Source organism: Ammospiza nelsoni, chromosome 14 (genome assembly GCF_027579445.1).
Source record: "Ammospiza nelsoni isolate bAmmNel1 chromosome 14, bAmmNel1.pri, whole genome shotgun sequence".
NCBI lineage: Eukaryota > Metazoa > Chordata > Aves > Passeriformes > Passerellidae > Ammospiza > Ammospiza nelsoni.
The window spans coordinates 17,673,184-17,694,926 of record NC_080646.1 but is presented as its reverse complement, the minus strand read 5'-3'; the positions used below and the strand labels follow the sequence as shown (position 1 = coordinate 17,694,926).

The 21,743-nt window shown below is 44.1% G+C and overlaps 1 protein-coding gene across 1 annotated transcript in view; it reads left to right on the top strand.

The window, feature by feature from the left end:
* Positions 1-21,743, top strand: part of NEO1 (neogenin 1) — a 174,772-nt gene that overhangs the window by 77,492 nt on the left and 75,537 nt on the right. The window contains exon 5 of the mRNA XM_059482445.1: positions 5,898-6,034. Within this exon, the coding sequence (XP_059338428.1) occupies positions 5,898-6,034 (137 nt within the window). The remainder of the gene's footprint in view (positions 1-5,897; positions 6,035-21,743) is intronic.

The following is a 21,743-nucleotide window of genomic DNA, read 5'->3' as shown; positions in this document are numbered from 1 at the left end:
TTTCCTTAAAGTGAAACATGTGCTCATTGTAAGCTTGAGTTTTAAGGTAGGTAAAGGTAGAAATTTGATCTTTTTCCCCTCTGTGGGGTAAACTTTTTTCATTGTTCCTTCAAGTGATCAAACTGAGCCAAAGTTCCCAAGTCTGCTGCTTGTGACTGTGGCTGAACAGGGCAGAGATTCAAAGAGCTGAGAACAGAGACCTCTTAAACTCCATTTACCCTCCAGCTGTTGTGTTATTGGTGTGAATAGAATAACTGGAAAATCTCCAGAAATTAAGATTCTTTGTTGGAGAAAAGCCTGCAGTTACTGTTGCTAAATAGCTACCTTAGCTTGTTATGCATGGTCTGTTAATGTAATTACAAATTAAATCACATTTAATTTGTATTAAAATCCCCTTTTGATATAAAAGTATGACTTTCTTAGCATGGATTTTCTTTGTCCCAAGAAAAAACTGATTCTTTTCATCTGGGCAGGTTTTAATGTCCCTTCTGCCTGGGAAAAGCTCTGAAATCCCAGGTTTGTTTATGCACACCCCCACCCCAAACATTAACATACATATATGTAGGTATGGCCATATATAATGGGACATTTCTGTGTGTGTGTGTGTGGCCTTAGGAAACAAAACTCAGACAGCATGGGGAGGTTATCCCTAATTCTGACCCTTTGTTAAAGGATTTTACACAAAACCTTATTTTTACTGTTGTCATAACTGTGGTAATGAATTAATACAAAATAGAATGTTTGCTTTTCAAGTTGTATTCCTAAGGAGAATAGGGATTGAAGCCTGTATTTATAGGAAAATAGATGAATTTTAAGCATAGGGAGTGGTGGGGTTTTGGTATTAAATATTTGTTATAAGATCTGGAGAAAAGGGAAGGAGATTAAATGTGATGGATTATTTGTTGAAGACTGCAATAAGATTTATGTTAATGGATAAATATGAGTAAACTTGAGTGATGGCAGCCTTGGCAGTTGTTCAGACAGCCTGTAATGCAATATATTGTGAAATTAGTTGCTGTGATAAAATATTTTCCAAATTAATTAGTGTGAGAGGAGGAAGCTTTGGGTGTTGGGTGAGAAAGGGAAGTTAACTCAGTGCTCCAAGTTTCCATTGGAACAAGGCTCTTAGAACTCCAAAGAGTCCTTCTGAGCTCACTAACTTGAAGATTTTTAAAGAAATCTGATGGAGAGGCTGCTGACTTCTTGGTTCTCCATAAAGAATGCCAGTAAGGACTAAGAAGCTTTCCTTGAATTGGTTCACTGCTCCAGCTTGTAATCTTCATATTTTATAGTTTTCCCACATCTCCACTGTCTGTAAAGAAAGGAAAAGACTAAACCCTGCCCTAGGAGCTCCAAAATCCAAACTCCAGCCTGGTGTGTGATCCTTGGTGGCAGTGGCACATGGACAGATGTCATCCGTGGGCTCTGCACTGGGAATGTCCTCCTGCTTTCCAGCTGGATTGGCTCCATGGGCTCCAAGTCAGTGCTGTCTCTGCCAGGAATGTGGGGAATGCTGAGGGAAATGGAAGGAAGCAGGGAGGGCTCTGTAGTGTGAAGTTATTGGAATAAATCTGAGGCCCTTCATGGAAAACTTCCTAAAGTGAAATCTCCAACATTGCCTGGTACAAAAGGTTAGAATGGAGCTGTTCTATTCAGGCTGGGTGGCTCCTCAGGTTTGAACCAACTTGGAGCCTTTCTTACCCAGTGAATATTTTTTTATTTCAGTCTCCATTCTGGCTGAGGATCCTGCTGTGGGAAGGGTCTGTTCTTCAGCAAGTGCAGGAGTCACTTTGTGCTTTTGACAATTCCTCACTTGGGAAGGGAAGTTCCAGGTGGCTGCCCAGGTGGATTTGTCCCCAGAGCTTGGGACACAGGCACAGAGAAGTGTCTGGAAGGTTGTCTGCTCTGAAAACTGTGCAGTGTGTGCTCTACCAGCATGTATTGTATCTTCATTTATCCTGGGACATGTCTGTGGGACAAGGAACAAATGCAGGTGCCACAGATTCTGAAAAACCTGCGGCAGATGAGATGGTTCATCTGAAACTAAATTATTGAAAGGACTTGAGCAGTAACATTTAATGTCTGTAAAGTCCAGCAAGCTCTGCAGCAGCTTTCTGCTGTTCAGCTTAGCAAAATTTCATGTAATTGAAAATTTCCTGCAGAAACATTGTTGTACATGTAACACTTCCCTGCAGTGAGGGGATGACAGCTGAGGGCACTTGTGCCATGTTAATTTCTGCTCTGTGAAGTCTGTGATTGTAGGATCACATCCACATCCCTAATGCAGGTTTTTCCTTAGTGCTTCCCACAAATGTGAGAGATTCCCATTATTGCAATTTCTGTTTGCAGGGTTCTGAGTGATTGGTACCAAGTGAATTACACTTGCCCAGCTCAGGAAAGGTTAAGCATTGCAGAGTAATTATGGAGATTTTTCTGCTAGTAGATCCCACAAAATAATCTAATTTACTGTCTAATTTTATCTGCTGTACTTACTGAGACAGCAAATAGATTATAAGATGTTTGGGGAATAGTAATTTAAAAGAAGGAAGAAAAGCCCCAACCTCAGGGTATAACTGACAGTTTGACTACAGTAAATTAATAAAGGCTCACTATATTTTGTGATAATGAAACACAAAGAGCCTGTGAGTGAGGCATCCAGAGTAGCTCAGTAATTGTATGTTATGGGGTGCAAGTGAGGCCTGGATGGAATGCATATAAAAGGCTGGAATTTGATTTTCCTCTTCCCTGACATCTGAGTGATCAATCTTTGTTGTTTTTAATGACACTTGAAATTATGTTATCACTTTTCTATTAAGCTGATTCTTTGTCTCTAGTGTCTGAAATCCGATTGCCTCACTCTTTTGTGAAAGTGCTTCATTGTCCTTACAAAATTAGGATGTTTTGCTTTATTATAAAAGCAGCTTTGCTTTAAGTCCAGAATTTCCTTGGAATCACCAAGGAGTCTGGCAGATTGTTTTCTTCCATTAAACTTCCACTAAATCACCTATTGGGAATATGAACTCTACTCTGTGCTTTCTGGAGGAAAATAATCAAAGGGAATAAAAACATGGCACATGTTGAGGTGGCTGAATTCCCACAAATATTCTGATGCTGCAAGTGGTTTGTGAGATCCCCTAGGACAAGGAGGAGTAGTTTTTAATAGTTTTAGTAACACCTTAACTGCTGTCAGTAACTTTTCCAGAGGCTGGCAGTGGGAAAGGAGCGCACTAAGGCACGTGTTGCTTTCAGAGGGTAACAAAGGATCTCCTGGAAAAGGCATCAATGTCCTCAGAATGCCACAGTCATGCTGACGGCCTTTGATCATTCCCTCAGATGTGACAGTGGCAGTTCTTGGGGCACAGCTCCTTCCCTGCTCCATGTCCTGCTGTCCTGGCAGATCCAGCTCCCTGCTTTCATCCCAGCCCCCAGCGTATTCTCTGCTGCAAGAACAAAAAGCCAAAGCTGCTGTTTTACATAATAAAAGAAGGTTGAACATTTCATGGATGGATGTGTCAAGGTCCAGGCTTGTCTTACTCTGGTTTTGTTCTTTAGGCCTGGTTTTGGAGCCTGTCTGATGTGCCATTCCCACGCAAGCTGGGACATTTTTCCCAGCATTTGGGAAGCTCTTAATATGATTTTTCAAACTCATATCTTCACTCAAATTCCTTGCACTCCTTCCAAGGCAGCCTTTCTGTAGTCCTGGTGTTTCTCATGGGAACAGAGTGGCTTTCCTTACAGAGCACCTGGACAGGGACATCTCTTAGGTTGCTTTTAGCACTGAATGCTACTTATGGTTTTCTTTGCTCTACTTTTAAATGATTTGATCAGCAGTTACAGTAGGATAATAAATCAGTATTTATCTGATAAATAATAGTGAGGTGAGGCAAAACTCTGTGTCCCAACAATTTACCTGTCCAGGAAGGTCAGGATTGGTCCTACTGAAGTAGTTCTAGGAAAATTTCAAATGGAGAAAGCACTGAGGTTGATTTTTGTCCACTGGCCATTCATTCCAAATAGAGACCAAGAAAGGCAATTGTTGTAATGTTCATTTATTGACATAATTCAGTCCTTTTCTGCCCTTGAGAGTGCCAGGCATGAAGCCACCAGATTCCCTTCCCTTTCCCCAGTCTTCCTTTTCCAGCTGCAAATAAGAATGGCTCTGGGTCAGCATCCAGGCACAGCTTGTCCTGGCTTGGGGTTCTTGGCATTTTATTGGAAAGTTTATTTGGTATTTGATGTGGGAACTTGGAGTGTTGAAGGAACTTGGAAAAATCATGTACAAATTTGTATCAGGTGAGGGTCAGTGATGGCTGCAGGGGTGGAGGATGTGGCTGGAGGCTGGGGGTGGTGCACTGGGGGTGAGCATGAAGTGCCAGCTTTATCTGCCCATTTAGCAAAAGCAGACACGTTGTAAGGACTGGATTAGAAACCCTTCCCTGCCCTTTGCAAGTCAGAGGGGGAGGTTCTGTACAGACCCTTCGTCACCTGATAAGTCTGTATTTTGAATTTCTTATAACCTGTATCTTATTCTGAAGTATTTCATCTCTTAGGGATGGCTTACCTTCTCACAGAAATTCAGTTCCTGTACATTGTATAATGTGCACTGCTGTCCTTGTGTTGTAAAGGCACAGTCTCTCCTGTTGTACTTGCCTCAGCTTTCTGAGCAGTCAGTCATTCCAGCTGGATCTGCAAAATGCCTTTTTCTTAATTATGTGATTACAATACCTCATTTTTCTTCAGTTCTGGCTGCTCTTGACTAAATACCTTGGATCACATTTAATTAAGAACAAGTGAAGCTGCAAGTGCAAAAAGATGAGTTGCTCTCGTGGAATTGATAGGGTTGAACTTAATTTTCAGTGTGGTGTGATTATAACTCCTGTGTGTCCCACACCGGGGTGGTGTCCATGGAATGACCCTGTCCCTGTGTGTGCAGGTCTGGCCAGGGTATCACAGGGACCTGGGCTGTGGCCAAGGCCATGTTCCTGGAATAACCCACGGAATGTCCTCGGAATGACCCATGGAATGACCCTGTCCCTGTGTGTGCAGGTGTAAGACATGTCCCTGGAATGACCCATGGAATGACCCAGGGACCCAGAGTATGGCTGAGGCCATGTCCATGCAATGGTAGGGTCACTGTGTGTGCAGGTCTGGGTGCTTCCAGCTGCTGGCCAGGGTTATCCTGGAGATCTGGGACATGTCCATAGAATGTCCCTGTGTCTGTGTGTGCAGGTGTGAGGCCATGTCCCTGGAGTGACCCATGGAATGACCCTGTGTGTACCTGTGTGTGCAGATCTGAGGCTGTGTCCCTGCAATGTCCCTGGAGTGACCCTTCATGTCCCTGTGTTGCAGTCTAAGGCCATGTCCATGGAGTGACCCATTGGGTGACTCATGGAATGTCCCTTGAGTGACCCTGTCCCTGTGAGTGCAGGTCTGAGGCCGTGATCCATGGAGTGATCCTGTCCCTGTGTGTGCAGGTATAAGGCCATGTCCGTGGAGTGACCCATAGAATGTCCCTGGAGTGACCCTGTGTGTCCCTGTATGTGCAGGTCTGTGGCCGTGTCCCTACAATATCCCTTGAATGACCCTGTCCCTGTGTGTGCAGCTCTAAGGCAGTGTCCCTGCAGTGACCCTGTGTGTCCCTGTGGGTTCAGGTGTGAGGCCGTGTCCCTGTGTGTGCAGGTGTAAGGCCGTGTCCCTGCAGTGACCCTGTGTGTCCCTGTGTGTGCAGGTGTAAGGCCGTGTCCCTGCAGTGACCCTGTGTGTGCAGGTGTAAGGCCATGTCCCTGCAGTGACCCTGTGTGTGCAGGTGTAAGGCCATGTCCCTGCAGTGACCCTGTGTGTGCAGGTGTAAGGCCATGTCCCTGCAGTGACCCTGTCCCTGTGTGTCCCTGTTGCAGGTCGGGGCGGTTCCAGCTGCTGCCAGGGGGGGTGCTGGAGATCCGGGATGTGACCGAGGCCGATGCCGGGACCTTCACCTGCATCGCTGAGAGCGGCAACGACACCCTGGAGGCTCAGGCAGAGCTGGCAGTGCAAGGTGGGTCAGAGGTTTCATTTGCACAGAGAACACTTCTCCAGATACCCAAATATCTAAGTTTATCTAAGTTTATTCTGTGATCAGTTCTGTGCCCTGCTAAAAACTGAGCCCCCTCCAGTCCTGTTATAAATATTATTACTCTGATTTATTTCCAAACTGCTTATGCTTTCCTAAATAGCCAAATGAGCAATGTGCTTCTGTAATGCAGCCTGAGGGTGCTTAAAAGCTGCTCTATTTATCAAATGTGGTTGATGTCATGGAGCTGAAGGTGGGCCAAGGCCACAGAGTGGCTGATCCCATCTGAAAGTCAATCTGTGGTTCTGCAACCTGGTTGTCTTTGGAAAGGACATCTCTAATGCATTTTTCATAATCCTTAAATACATTGTTGTTTTCATTGAGCTAGAGAGAAGGTAAAAGCAGAGATATTTGGTAATATGCTGCTTTATTGTGTGTGTAACTGTTTTGCTTACTCTTGCAAGCTGTTTTTACTAGAAAAAGTACTGAAATATTGATAATGTAGCTTTAAAAAGCACCTTACTGTACATAAAAAGGTAAATAAAGCAGATTGGGTAAACAAAGAAAATAGACTTGGTAAGGAGTGGGAAAGAATTCAGGTGAAAGCTTGCCTTCCCTGCCTTTCTTACACTCCATGAGGAAATCTCTTTTTTATTGATTGGACCCTAGTAGGGGTTTCCAGTTCTTTCTCTGGAGTTTCATGGCATGTGCAGGGTCCTTAGAAGAGCTTCCCTGACTGGGTTTAGTGTGGACTGTGGTGCTACAAAGTTGATCTAAAAAGTAATTCTGGGGGAGAAATTTATTCACTGAACATCCATAAATGAAGGGTTTTCTGACCCAAAGGAAGCACTCAGACTCTATCTGGTCACAGATAAAAAAAACTCACATTTTCCTTATCTTGTAGCTTTGGCCAAAAGAATAAAGATTTGGTGCTCTGGCTTGGGAAATACCTCCAAGCTTGAGGCTTCACAACACTTTACTGTGGCTTCAAACAGCTCATGTGTGCTGTGTTTAATTCACTTCCAGCCTCTCTGTTTTACAGAATTGGCTTTGTGTTTTATGGGCAGTGACAGCAATTAATAACATTAATGATATGATGCAATTAAGCAGGTTGTGGATAAAGCTGAGAGGAGCCTTAGTGCAGCACTTCCAGCTGGGTCACCTGGCATGACAGTGAACTGAGACAGCTCTTTTGCTCCTTATCTGAACCATTGTCAAGGATTTCTTCATTTGGTTGTGAAGATTTAGGATGTTCTGCCAGGCCTTCCATGCTGATGTTTTGTTATACACCTGGCACTGGAAAGAAAATCCTTTATGCTTGAGTATTAAAATATATTAAAGATTCTACAGAGTGCATTTCACATATGACATTTCTGATTTTACTTCTTAGTTCTAATCTTAATTTTACTTTCCTTGAGAGGTCACTGTAGGGAGTAATTGTATTTCTGCATTACTGTACTTTGGTGCAGGGTTGAATAGCTTGAATAACTGTTACCTGATCCCTGGATCATTTCCTTCTAGACCAAGAAATTGTCATCTCTCCCCACCTAATAACAGCATGATTTTGCTTAATTTAAGTTCTTCCTGCCATTCTTGGAAATGAGTCTGGCAGTATTTCAGACAAAGAATTTTGGGTACTGTATTTTTCTTCAGCTCTCCTTGAAGCCCTTGTTTTCTGTAAGAGGTTTCACTCTGTACTGGGGTTGTGCTCAGGCAGCCAATCATTTTCCCTCTAATAACATTTCCTCATGGCAGTTTAGACATGGAATTGTGTGCCAAGGGGTGATGCCATTGCTTGGCAGTGTTAGGGCAGTGGAACTGGAGAGGTGTTCCTGGGGCTGCCTCTTGACTGAGCTTTGCTGGCAGTGCCAGGTAGGGGCTGACTGAAATGTGCAGGCAGAAACTAAAGGGGGAATAGAATAGAAGAAAATAAAGATAGTGTAGAAAGTAATCTCACCCCTAAGGAGTTGCAGCTGGGCCAATTATCAAAGATCAGGAGCAGGCCTGACTTTAACAGGCCACAGGTGTAAGCAGTGAGAAGCAGAGTGCTATAAAGAGTGGGGTGGCTGGGTGAGGAGGGAAGTGCAGTCAGTTGCTGCTTTGTGAAGAAGAGTCAGTGCTCTGAGGGGATGCCCATGAGAACCAGGAACCCCTGCAATGAGATAACAACAAGAAACAACCTGCTTTATCCACTTGTAAGTTTGACTTTGCATGGACTCAGGAATGTTTTTAAAGGTCCCTTTGCTCCCTGAGCAGCTTTTCTGGGTCCTGTGACAAGGTTACAAAACCCTACAAGCAAATAGATGTTTCTGGTATGGTGCTGGCCACTGGAATTCTCCTGCCATGGCAGTGGGGATGAAATTCCTGACCATCCCTGGGGGCGGGTGCCCTCAGATGTGTCACACTGGGGCTGTGCTCCACTGGCAGGAAAATAAATGAGTTTTACCCTGGCTTTGTGTAGGGTATGAGGGAGTGCTTGGGGAAAGCTTATTCCACTCTATATGGGACTGTACAGCCACCAGTCCTGGGAGTTCCTAGGGTGTTTTCTGTTACTTCTGGCACCATTTTCAACTGGGAGAAGTGGTGCCTTCAGTGCAGTTACTCAGATCCTTCTGGTGACAATTAAGGATGTCACCAGTTTCACATGCCTGAGAATAGTTGAACCCCTCTGTTATAAATATGAGGTGCTAGAGGAGCTTTCTATTGCTCTGCTGCTGGGTTTAAAAATGATTGGGATTATTTCCCTACATACATCCCAGAAGGACTGAATCAGGAAAATGGCCTTTAACTTGACTAGAAAGGTACTGAAGAGTCCAGAAGGATTCTACACAAATTTCTGTCCTCAGTCTCTTTATATGCATTGATAAGGGAGAGTCAAGACATTTCCTTACCTTTGGAGGGGAATTTTGGCTGTCCTATTCCTGGAGGTGTTCCAGGCCAAGTTGGACAGGGCTTGGCACAACCTGGGCTGGTGGAAGGTGGCCCTGCCATGGCAGGGGGTGGATGTGGTGACCTGTCAGATGCCTCCCAACCCCAGCCATTCAGTGATTCTGTGTACCTGCAAACTGGAGATGTCATGGACCCACTGGTCACACACTGAGCCCTTGCCTGGTGCATCTGAGAAGTGATTTCATGTGGGGGGAACAGGGAATGTCCCAGGGAAAGCTGTGGCTGAGACAATCTCAGCCCCTAAAGCTGGACATTGCTGAATCCTGCCCACACTGGGGTAGGGCCAAGCTCTGAGTGGACAAAACGTGGGCACCTCTGTACCCAGAGTGTCACAGAATGGGCAAAAGGGACCTCCTCAGTTTTCCTGGGGTGCAAAAGCAGGGGTCACTGAGGTAAATGAATTTCTAGAAAATTCTCACAGCCTGACAGAAGGCTCACATATCTGTATGCAAACCTTGAGATAAGAAATGCTGACTGAGAAATGCCATGGAATAGGACAGACATTGCTGAGAGAGAAATAGAACTTGAAACAACTTTCAAAGGATGGCCTTGCAAGTAAAACCAGATACTTTGGAGAAATAAAACCATGAAAGATGCATTTTAGATTAATGGCTTTAAGGCATTTCCAGCATGGTGTGACAAAAGCTGATAGGCCAAGAAATGCTCATAATGTAATTAGGAAATAGTTGGTTTCTGATTGTGATGGTGTGAATTATAACATCTGTATTGTCTCACCCTTCTCATGAGACTGAAAATGGAATAAAAGTTTTTCAAACACCTCTCAGCTGCCCCATCTCTGGGTCAGAAAAGGGCTTAATCCAACAGGTCACCACAATCCAGGGCAGGACACTTCCCATGGTGGAAGCAAGAATTTGGAGCCTGAAAAGCCACCTCTCTCTTGGCTGTAGTGGCAGTGCTCTCCCCTCACTGTGGGTGCTGCTACCAGCTTATTTACAACACCTGTAATGAATTGAGAGCACTGGAAAAATTTGTTTTGCTCTCCCCAGGCATGAAAGAATCTGTAGCATTTCCCTCAGATAAGGCTGGGAAGTGATGACAGCAGAGCTGGGCAAACAGGGAGTTATTACTGTATTTCATGTGCTCAGCCTGGGAGAGCCAGAGTGGCAGTTAAATACTGGGAAGGTCACAGGTTCAGCCTTCATCTGGGCAATATTTCAAATTTATGGCTGTGCCCAGCACCCTGGGGGTTTGTGCAGGGGCTGGGGCTGAGTGAGGTCACTCAGGGCCTTCCTGTGGCCTGCCTTGGTGCTGGGGTGGGACCAGCAGCTTGGGGGGGCTTTCTCTCCCTGCTGAAATATTTACTGCAGTTAATAATGAACCAGAAAAATCCTAAACCAACAAAAATTTCCATTTACATTCTCCTATAAAATTGACATGGCAGGTCTGAAGCCTCTAAAATAAATAAGTCCCTGTGTTTGTGGGAGAAGAGTGAGAGTTGCTCTTTGCTGTTGCTTGTTGTTGTCTTTCAGTGAGTTTTTGGAATAGCAGAAAAACAACTTCTGAGTTGCCTAGGACAGCATTCAGTCTGATAGTGTGTCTTAAGTATTACACATGACATGTCTCACTGTGTTAATGTAACTAAATTTAAAAATAAAACAAGAGAAGCTTCTTTTGGGGTATCTGTAATGATAAATCAGAGATTGCATGTGGCAACTGGCTGATCACGGCCTTGTTCATGCTGCCAGAGCAAATTGTATGGAAAAAACCAAATGCAGAAATATTTTGATGGAATTGTCCACTTTGTGCTTTAGAAGGGAGTGCTGGAAATATTTTCAGTGGAGCTGACAAGGTTTAGAGCAATGGCAAAGCCTCATTCCAGCAGAAAATAGGATGTTTTTGAGTGTTGGTCCTGCAGTGTCAAGAACAGTGATTTCTGGGTTCTGGGGGGTTGGCAGGATTGCCTCACCTTGATTTCCCTGTTGCCTTTGCTCTTGCTGGGGTCTCTAGTACTTGGATTACTCATGGCATGTAATTATTTTAAATTTTTAATTGAAGATTTTGGCTTTAAAACTAGTTGTGATTATGCATCTATTAACATATGACTTGTTATTAAAATAAAATGGGAATGTGCCAGGATGTATGAAACAAGTCAAGACTCTTTAAAACAGAACCAGGACAGCTGCAGAAGGAAGAGCCTGAATGTGAAGAACCCTGGGCTTGTTTTCCAGGGTTCTCTGGGGCAGCTGCTTTGATAAAAACTGGTGCCATCCTGCCCCAGAAATTGTAGCTGTTTGCAAAGCACATTAAATCCTGCAGCAGCAGAGTAATATATCTGGTTAACTGTTATTTTTGCATTAAGCTTTCATTATTATTGAAAACAATTCCAGGGAAGAAATTTGAACCATCAGTGAAAATTGCTCAGACCTCTCTCATACCTTCTAGATGATCTTCATCGATTTCCCTCTCTAATTAAGCTCAGGGCTGGATTTGATAATGGGCTGCTCCTCAATTAGAGATTCAGGAGATGCTGCATCAACCTGAACTTGTCAAAGGCTCACGTGGGGGACAAGATATTGTCCTTTTTGGGGGTCTCAGGATGTGCTGGTTGAGGAAGCTCTTGGAAGTAAAAACAACACCTTGGCTTCACAGGAGTTATTTCTTGCCCTGAAGATGTAATGAGTAATTAGAGACCTTTTTTTCTAGTGATGCAAAAAAGGGCAGAGAGTCCAGGAGTCTGGTGTGGATGGTGGATGAGCTGAACTCCCTGGAATTTGGGTCTCTACCACTGCACTTCACTGATGGTCTGAAAAAGCTTTCTGACAGTCCTTACTGTTACTCCTTGGTGTAGTTTGATGTGAATGCAGTTCACTTGTGAATTCAACTAACTGGGAATTTTTGCCTCTCACGTTTGTATTCAAGGCAAGGCTTGCTGGTGGAAAAGCTGTAAACAGATATTCAGGGACATGGAGAGGAAGGACAGGGGAGTGTTATTTTCAGGCTACATCACTTGTTCAGATTGTGCCTGGACACCAGAAAAGCCCATCTTCAGCAGAGCTGTCATTTTTGATACTAAAGGTGAATTTCCCCAAGATGTTCTTTGCATCATGCAAAGGCTCCACTCCTGTGCTCAACACTGTGACCTGATTTCTGTCCCACAGGCTCAGCAGAACCTCTGCTTTTCCTGCTCAATGTCTAAATCTTGTTCTGTAGCTGGACTGTTGTAAGTTTGCAGGTTTTTTGGTCTGTCTTGATGTTTTTCTAAGACCAGGAGGAACATTTGTCCAGCCCTTGACACATGGAAGAGATCTTGCCATGGTTCTCAATGGGAGCACCAACATTTGTTTTCTCTAGTTGCATTTCCAAAAGTCACCAGTGAGCTTTGCTGGAATTTCAAGGAGCATTCTCTGGTAGCAGTGCAGATGTTTAACATTCTGTGGGAGTTTCAGAGAGCAGGGAAATGTTAAATATGTGAAATGTGTTGTAGGAGCAGCTCAGGGCAGGCCTGCCAGGCCATGATCTGTGCCTTGCTGCCACCTTCCAGGCAGGGTGCACTTGGCAGCTCAGGGCTGGGGAGGATTTCCAGCCTTTCCTGGGCTCAGGCCGGCCAGGGGCAGCTGCTCTGGGTGTGCCTTGTTCAGTGGGGTGGATCCCTGTGGCCAGGAGGAAACTGGGATGGTCCTGGGATGTTCACCTCCTCTGTATGGACCATCCCCAGCACCATGGGGTGTGCAGCCCTCAGATAATCCTGCTGCAAGGGAGGCTCTTCCTCTTCCAAAGTCTCTTTTCCAAAGATCTGACAACATTTAATCATGAGGTTCTTGTACATGAAACATCTGGAATTCCCTGTATTTGTAAAGGCAAATTTGTACCTGTGCAGTGTGGGAAGCAACAGCCCCAGATTCCACCTTCAGTAATTGTGGAAAGCTGAGATTAATTTGAAGATTTTTGTGCAGTTATGGCACAGTTTACAAAGATTTTTGTGCGGTTATGGCGCAGTTTACAAAGATTGTTTCAAGTCTGATTATATCTGGAAAAGTTATCTTTGTGTTGCAGAGGTGCTGCAGAGCTTTCAAATGGATTTTTGTGGTGCTGAAAAAATTCCAGAACAGCCCCCAAATGGGCAGGAGTGAATAAGGACAGGGATGAGATCCCTTGGGATGTGTTTCCATAGTGGAATGGTATAGGGATTTGGGAGGTAAGATCCAGCACTGCACATGCCAGGGAGATGAGATACATGTGGAATTAAAAAAAATCCTCTTTATGAGATATATATTTATAAAAACCCCATTAAGAAAGACAAAACCAAATGATCAGTAACCCATAGAATTCACACAAATGGTTTTCCTTGTAAATGTTCTTGAGGAATCCTTGGGGATCATGAAAATGTTACTAAATTAAGCAGCAGTGTCTTAAATATCTGCAATGTCGAAACTGATATTGAACTGAGGGAATTGTAAAGGCAGCTTTCTCTTTCAGGCAGAGTTTCTAATAAATGAGGATCATATTAACAGGGGTTTGAACCAGCTGCTGCTTTAGGGACAGAAATCCTTTTCCCCCAAAATGGCTTTTAGAACAGAAAGCTTTTGCCTAGACAGGCAGTTACAAAATGCAGGGTTTTGCCCAGGGTTTATATTTAGGGATGGGGTTTGTTTTGGTCTCCAAAATAAAAATGTGCTTTTTAGTTTGAAGCAGGCTTTGCCCAGCCCAGGATTTACTCTTTTTGCAGTGTGTTTTTCATACAATGCTGTAGAAAAGGTAAGCCCAGCTTGGCTCATGGTCCCAGGTGCTCTTGGATGCTTTTAAGGATTCAAGGACAATAGTAGGTGTATGTACTAGAGATAAGCTATAGGGGTTTTAATACTGCTTTTACTCCCCATCAAAAGGAGATGACAGAATTTCAATTGCAAACTAAAAGCTGAAAGATTCAGTAGTAATTTTTAAGTTGCACATGCCAGAGACTTCCAAGAAATGTGAATGTGTGAACTAAGCAGCTCATTAAAATGCCTTTTGCCTCCAAGTGAGACTCTTTTTATAGGAGTTGTGCCCTAAATGGTGAGTACTTTTCTCTGTTCATCAGGGTCATCCTTCCATTTTAATTGGTTGAACCAAGCTCCAAGTTTAATTTTTGAATTTATGGGATTTAAATTTTTTTTTTCCATTTCAGCAGAAACTTTTGCACTGTTTTCACACCACCAAATTTCGTGATGAAAACTGAGGGTGATGTTAAAGTTGAAATGCTGAGGAACACCACACATCAATCAGTCTTGAGAGGGAGTCCATACCATAAAGTGAACATATACTTTCTTTCAAGTTAAATTTTTATGATGGTTAAGCTGACTCTCATCCAGCAGATAATTGATTTCTCTAATGGGAGCCAGATTATTGCCATTACTGGATGTCTCATTATCCAAGCTCTAGTCCTTGGCAGGGAAGTTTCTCCCAAAGTTGCAGAGATGAAACAATCCAGTAATTTGTGGGAAGGAGGAGGGCTCTTATCTGTGGTGGCTGATTCCCTCCATAGTCTTGCAGTTAATTAGTTTGTCTTCGTGAGGAGAATAATTTAAAGGGAAACCACGGTGGAGTTTGGGTTCCTGGAGTAAATGGGGTTTGGTTATGGAACTTAAACACTGGCAGTGTTCTGGATGAGATGGGAAGCCTTGGGGGCAGGTGGGAGCTGCCCAATAAAGGTGTTTTGTGCTCCTCAAGGTGCTCTCTGCAGAGGAGTGCTGGGGGCGAGCCTGGAGGGAAATGGGAGCAGGATCTAAGACACTCACAGAAGGAAACCAGGCTCAAAGCAGGCTGGTTACTGGTTAATGAAGGGTAGAACATTATTTTTATACTGAATATTTTTCTAACCAGTCCCAAATTCATGCAGCTCTGCTGGTCTTGTTTGTTTTCAAGTGCTGACTCCAAGGTTGCATCTGTGATCTCTATTTTCACATCCTTAGGAGCTTAAATGTAGTCTCAGTATAACTTTGCAGGTGAGGATATAAATTGCTGTACTGTGGTACCTCAGAGCACCCTGTGCTCTGGCAGTGCCACTCCCCAGGCTGTGTGTCTCTCACATCAGATGCTTTTAGCTTCAGTAAAGCACTTGGTTCTGTGAACACAATTTGAATAAAAGGGAGTTTGTGCTCATCCTGAGTTACAACACTTGAAAGGCCCCCTGGAACCCCCCATTACTGACAGGTTAATGCACAGAATGTAGGATTACTCAGGATTTCTTTTTGCATTGCATGCAAGTTGCAAAATCTTCCCATTAAAGTGCTGCTTGTCTGTCAGGAGCTGGAGCAGCAAGCCCAAGGAGCAGTTCCCTTGGGCAGGACAATGTATTTGTTCCATAGCCATGTGGCAGAGTGGAATGGGACTTGAAGGAGGTGCAACAATTTTGGCAGCTTTGGGAATAATTCTGCTTTGTATTCTGTAACTCAGTGAGCTCTGTAGTGTTTTGGAGCTCCAACCTCCAATTATTATTTGTTTATCCTGATGGAATAATGTTCATAAAGGACCCTGGGAAGCACAGGGCAGTCAGTGCCACCTCAGTGCCCAGCCAGGGTCATGGAGCAGCTCCTGCTGCAAACTGCAGGAAGGCACAAAGGGAGATGAGGTGAGTGAGGGAAGAGCAGCAGAACATCTGCCTGGGCTTGTGCAAAGCATCACACCCTGCCCTGGTGATCCCAGCCCCTGGAGAGTCATGGATTGGTGTGTGTGCCATGGGTGGGTGAGGAATTGTTCCCTGGGAGGGTGGGCAGGCCCTGGCACAGGTACCCAGGGGAGCTGGGGCTGCCCCTGCATCCCTGGCAGTGCCCAAGGCCAGGCTGGACAGGGCTCTCAGGGGTTGGAACTGGTCCCTTCCCCACCACCCATGGCTCAGTGATGGGGATGGAGCTGCTGCTGGCCAGGGAGCTTGGGCAGGCTTTGTGCACAGGGAGGAACCAAAGAGGCTGAAGTAGAACTTCAAATATGTCACTTTTCTGTACTGAAAGTCTCTTTTGAGGTGAGTTTATAGCAGCTCACAGCTCAGAGCTGAGTCAGGGCTGCAGAACAAACATTTCACTAAATTCTAATGATTTACTATAAGCTGTGTGCCATGCTTTGGAGAATCTTTAAAATATAATTTTGCCTTTCCTTTCCCCTTTGGGCAAATAATTTTTTTTCAGCTTTCTCAGTACATGTATAATTAATAACTTTGTTTACTGACAATGTCAGCACTAACATAGCTCTGATTTATAGTGTTTATCTTTTGCCTGTTTCCTGTAGCACATCCTAAGATGCCACATAGAGAAGAAACTGTATTTTAGGAAGGTGCTTCCAGAAAAATAAGAGTTCATTACCACCACCCTGGTATGTTCTCTTGGGTTCAGAAGAAACCATAAGACTCAAATCATTGTGCTTTAAAAAATAATTGGCTGAAACTTTGCTTTGGTCTCTGGGAATTTGCATGGAAAGGAAAGAACCACTGGAGGTTTTGTGGGGCTGGGGAGGAGGCTCAGTTCCACAAGCTCAGATTTCTGGGCTGGAGCAGCTTTGGCTCTGTCCTTGGCACTGGCTGTGCTTTTGCTCCCAGTCACACACTCATCTGCACAGTGCATGCTTCTTGCTCTGCTAATTTGCTTAAACGATCATTAGTGTGATTAACCATTAGAGCAGTGATTGCAGAGCTCCTGATCTCCCTGCTTAGTGTGATTAACCCTTAGAGGGCTGATTGCAGAGCTGCTGATCTCCCTGCTGCTGCTCACATTGCAGCTGGGCTCCAGGCACACACACAGAAGTTTCCACAATGAACCTGGGAGCTCATGTAAAATTCCCCTGGGTGTAAACAGGTGCTGGAGCACATGAAAAAAAGCTTTTATGGAGCCTCCAAAGGGTTTCCATGGGCTGCTGGTGCTGTTAGCAGAGCTCTGCATCATCACATCAACCACAGTAATGTAATGTTTCATCAGGACTTGGAGTACTTGGGGAAAGGATTGTGGGTTCAAATGTTCAGCTGGTTCTGTTGGAAACTGGAACTTGGCTTCCTTAGTTTCACATGGGATTGTAATTGTTGATTGTTGTTTTCCAAGGAAAAAAGAGAAAATTCTTTGAAGTGCAGGGAAATCTTAGGGATTAAAGGGGATATTTGAGTTCTGGATGTGGCACTTGGGGCTGTGCTTAGAGATGGATCTGGCAGTGCTGGGATAATGGTGGAACTCAATCTTGGGGGTTGTTTCCAACCTAAAGGATTCTTTGGTTTGCCTGGAACAGCTCAGATGGGTAAAATGTCATTTGGAAGAACATCTTTCCTTTGTAGGGGTCCATTGTTGTACTACCTTGCCAAAAATACAGTTCTAAATCGTATTTTAGAATTATTGAGCAGTGTTTTTATAAGGAGGCTCCTTTGCCTCTATTAAAGTGGTCACTTGAATTTACTAATCTGAAATCTGAAGACTCTTAGAATTTGCTAATCTGTTAACTGTTACTAATTTGTAATTAAAATTTGTCAGTGCTCTGCAGTCTCTCTTTGAGGGAAAAATTCTTTTCTAGAATACCGCAAACTTTAAATATGAAAACTTCCTTGGATTTGAGGTGTGCACCTGATCCATAATACCTGTCTCAATTTCTTTACCATTACCCAAATAACTGGTTTTTATTTAAGAAAAAAGCATCACTGGGGTCTGTGCTTTCCTGAATTCCTGCTGCTCTCACTGCCCTCATGTGCTGGGCCAGCTTTCAACATAAGAGATTGTAAAGGCAAATTTGTACCTGTGCAGTGTGGGAAGCAACAGCCCCAGATTCCACCTTCAGTAATTGTGGAAAGCTGAGAGATTAATTAGAAGATTTTTGTGCAGTGAACGGCACAGTTTACAAAGATTGCTCCAAGTTTATTTTGTGTCTTTCTTTACCTCAGTGGTTAGAATCCATTTGTGTTGGGAAGGATGCAAGTTTGACAAGAAAGTCTCACAGATATGTCTGTTTAGCAGAAAGATTTTTGAATGTAGAATCTGAGGAAGGAATAGAGATGGAAGCAAGTTTTGATATATATATATAGAAGAAAAGAATTGCTGAGCCAGTCTCACTGGCTAACCAAGGAGGCAAAGGGGATGTTAGTTAGAAGGGTTTTTATGACTTAGAGCAAAGGATAAACCCACCTCAAACAAGAAAATGTTTTTATGTACTTGAAGATAAAAAAATGTGAAAGGGAAATGAGAATCTCTTGGTGGAGCCTCCCAGGAGCTCCTGCTGGATGGTGACAGCTCTGGTCCCAGAAGGGATTGCTGCAGGATCCCATGTTGTGCCAGTGTCCAGAGGCAGATGGCTGAGGGGATTTAAGTGAAGGGTGAGAACAGTTCTTATTTCCCCTGGGTAATGTCTTGTTCTCCAGGCAGATTGGGGTTTCCTCTGTGCTTTCTCCATTATTTATCAATCCCCCATAGATTCCTTTTCTATTATTCCATTTTCCTCTCTCACTCCCTGTAAACATCTTGTATCCCCCTCATCCCATGGCTCTGAGAAGAACAGCAGGTTTTTTTCTTTATTTTGTGCCAACCTGGTAAATTTCTTTGGTTTTTCTTTTCCCAGCTTTCATGGGAAAGGCTCAGCCAGTCCACCCTTACTCCTCCACTATGCCAGGCATGTTTATCTGGGCCTTTACTGAGCCCTTGGAGTTGTTTCTTTTCAGGCTGCAGAATCTTGTTTGCTGGTTCCTTACACAGAAGCTGTTATTGAAGTGGGTTGTAATTAAGGTTATTTTTGGGATTTGTAAATTAGAAGGGACTTTGATGTGAAGATGGGCCTGCATTCACTGAGCTGGAAAGGAATCAGAATTGATGTGGAAAGCCAGCCTGAAGAATTTGTGTCATTACAAGACAAAAACATGGAAAAGCAGTAACTCTGTATTTTCTTTTGAACTTGATCAGGAAAAAGCTATTTTTCGTAGTGCCAGGATGTGCCTGGATCCAGCAGCAGCTATTGGTGAACATGAGAGGGGCTTTGTTGATCCCATAAATTATTTTTACTGTTCCCAGCCCCAGTTTATCTTTTCCCCAAATGATCAGAGTCAATCTGTATTCAGTGAACAAACAGCTTAATATTTGAAATAATCTTAAAATGTGTGTCCTTCCTGGCCTTTGGAGCTCCTCGGTCTGTAACACATAAATGAAGCCCCTCACTGTGAGGGCTGCACTGGGAAATATTCAAAGATATGGCATGTCAAGGCTTGCTGCCTTTAATTTGTCACGTCCTCTTTCCCCTTCTTATGGGATGGAGTTAGGAAATTCTTAAATGTTTGTTCTCCTGCTGTTTCTCCCCAGGATCTCACTGCCTTGTGCACTGCACAAACTTCACAGTGCTACTTTATTGAGAAAATATTCAATATTTGCTATTTTTCCTCATTCAGGAGATAGTCCCATGATTTATTTATACGGCTTGGTTCAAATCCATATTTATTCCTGTTTTGGTATTCAGCTCCATGGCACCTGAATCATTCATAACCACTAATGAATGTATTTTTGCTCTCTGCTGAAATGAAGTGGCATTGAATCCATTTAAAAAATTGACTGGGACACAGAAAAATTAAGAGGAAATGTATCCAGCTGTTTTAGTGCCCAGTGTGAGACACTTGAGCATTGATTTTTCAGAATATGCATCCCATAATCTGTCCCTTCAGAGCTGTGGCTGCCCTGGAGAAGGGGCTGAGGGGCCACAGGCACCTCTCAAATATGGGATTTGCTCCATAAATGTCCACCCAGTGCCATCAGAGGGGCAGGGCTGGGGGAGGCACCTGGGCTTCCAGGGCACTGTCACGTCCAGGGAGGGCCAGCTTGTTGTTATTATTATTATTTTTAATCTTCACATATCAAAATTATTGGAATAATTGTAAACTTTTAAGATTTGAGTTTTTGAAAGACTCAAGGAAGAAAATAAAAGTGAGAAATGTGCCATATTCCAAATTCCAGTTATAAATCATTTCTTACTGTGGTGTTGGGTGTCATTCTGGGTGGAGGGAGGACTCAGCCCTATATCCACCATATATATCCAGAATAAACGTCCCTAAATCCTGGAGGAACACTGTATTGCTCACAGTGATTGCAGCAGAGCTGCAGATCCTCCCACCAAACAGTCCCAGGCTGGATGGAGGATTCCTGCTGGGGATTTGTTTGGAGGGATCTGAACAGACACCAGAGGCAGCGTGGTGGGAACTGGGATTGAGGGTTTTGCTGGAAATAGCTGGAAATGGGAAACAAGGCCCCAAAGGCTCTTGTCGTGCTCAGGGCTGTCTGAGGCCTCTTCTCCAGCTCAGCTTTGTGTGGAAAATGAGGGCTCTGGAATTCAATAAAAATTTCATTGCCTTTGGCAGTGCTGTAAGAAGTTTAAATTTTGATGAGCGTTCTTGTTATTCAGATGTTTCCATGGTACTTGGAGTAGATTCAGGGTCAAACAGGCGAGATTTCTCCTAGAAGGGCTGGGGAAGGAGAGCTTAGTAAAACAGAGAAATAATGAATGTAACAGTTTTACATTATTGATGCCCAGATTAAGGTTTTTACTTCTAAAAATCACCCGAGAAGTTGTGTGGAAGGCTCGCTTGGAATGATAATCAGCAATACCCTCGGATAAGCATGGAGTGAGCTCTGCTCTGCTTTATTACACTTGATAAGCTTTTCCATGTCATCTGGTGAACTCATTTCCATCTAGAAATCTTTTGTCATCTGTTCTTTGTCTGAGTTCCTCCTTCACTGGGGAGTTCACCCGTAGAGCAGCAGGTTAATCCCAGCCCGTGCCTCCCCTGTGCAGATTTGGGAGATGTCCTCCCACAGAGGGTGGGCTCAGTCTGAACATGAAGGAAATAAATCTTTGTCTTTGGACATGGAGGAGTCTTACTGGGAGCCCTGGAGGGGAGCTGACAAGTGCAAAAGGTTTTGAGGCCAAACAAGAATCTGTAAATTTGTACCACTTCAGTGTACAGGTGGTTTGAGTTTTCACTTGTGTGTTCCCCTGTTGTGGGCAAAACATAACTGTTGTAGTGTGGTTTTTATTTGGCATGTTTATTGTTTGATTTATGGTTTTGTAATCCTTTTGTGTTTTTCTCCCCCTGGTTTTAGACTGACACAGACCTGCTTTTGTTATTTAGTTGAGCCAGGTGTTGGTTTATCTGTTTTATATTAGTGCAGGACAGACACTCACTGCTGGGGCCAAATACTCTTGAGGCAGACTCACAGAGCATTTGGGATTGGAAGGGACCTGTGGAGACCAAGCAGTCCATTCAGGGTCATCCAGGTGGGTTTGGGATGTCCCCCAAACGTGGGAGACTCCACACCCTCCTGGAAAGCAGCTCTTCCTCACAGTGAGGGGGAACTTGTGATTTCATTTTTATGCCCATTGCTTCCTGATCATATTTAGCAATTCCTGTTGCTGAGCACCACTGAGAGGTGTTATGGAAGCAGCTTTTCAGTGATCTCAGACAAAGGTCAGTGTTCCATCCCTGCAGGGAATAGCTGAGGGAGCTGTGGCACATCTTCCCCTGGGCTCAGGGTGGGTGGGGATTCCATCCTGCAGCCCTGATCCTTGGGGGTGCTGTGGGTCAGGGCAGCACCCACCTGGTGTCCATCACCCTGAGGCACACAGGAATTCCTTCTGCTGTTCCTCTGTGGGGGCCCAGCTGTGCTTGTCCCCCAGGAACAGCCCTTCCATGGCCATACAGGAAAAGGAGGGGTTTGTGTGTGCTTGTATTGATGCCTCAGGTTGGCTTTTCTATTTTCACATTCTGTGCTGCTCTATTGTGTGGGTCTGGGATTCGTATTATGGGATG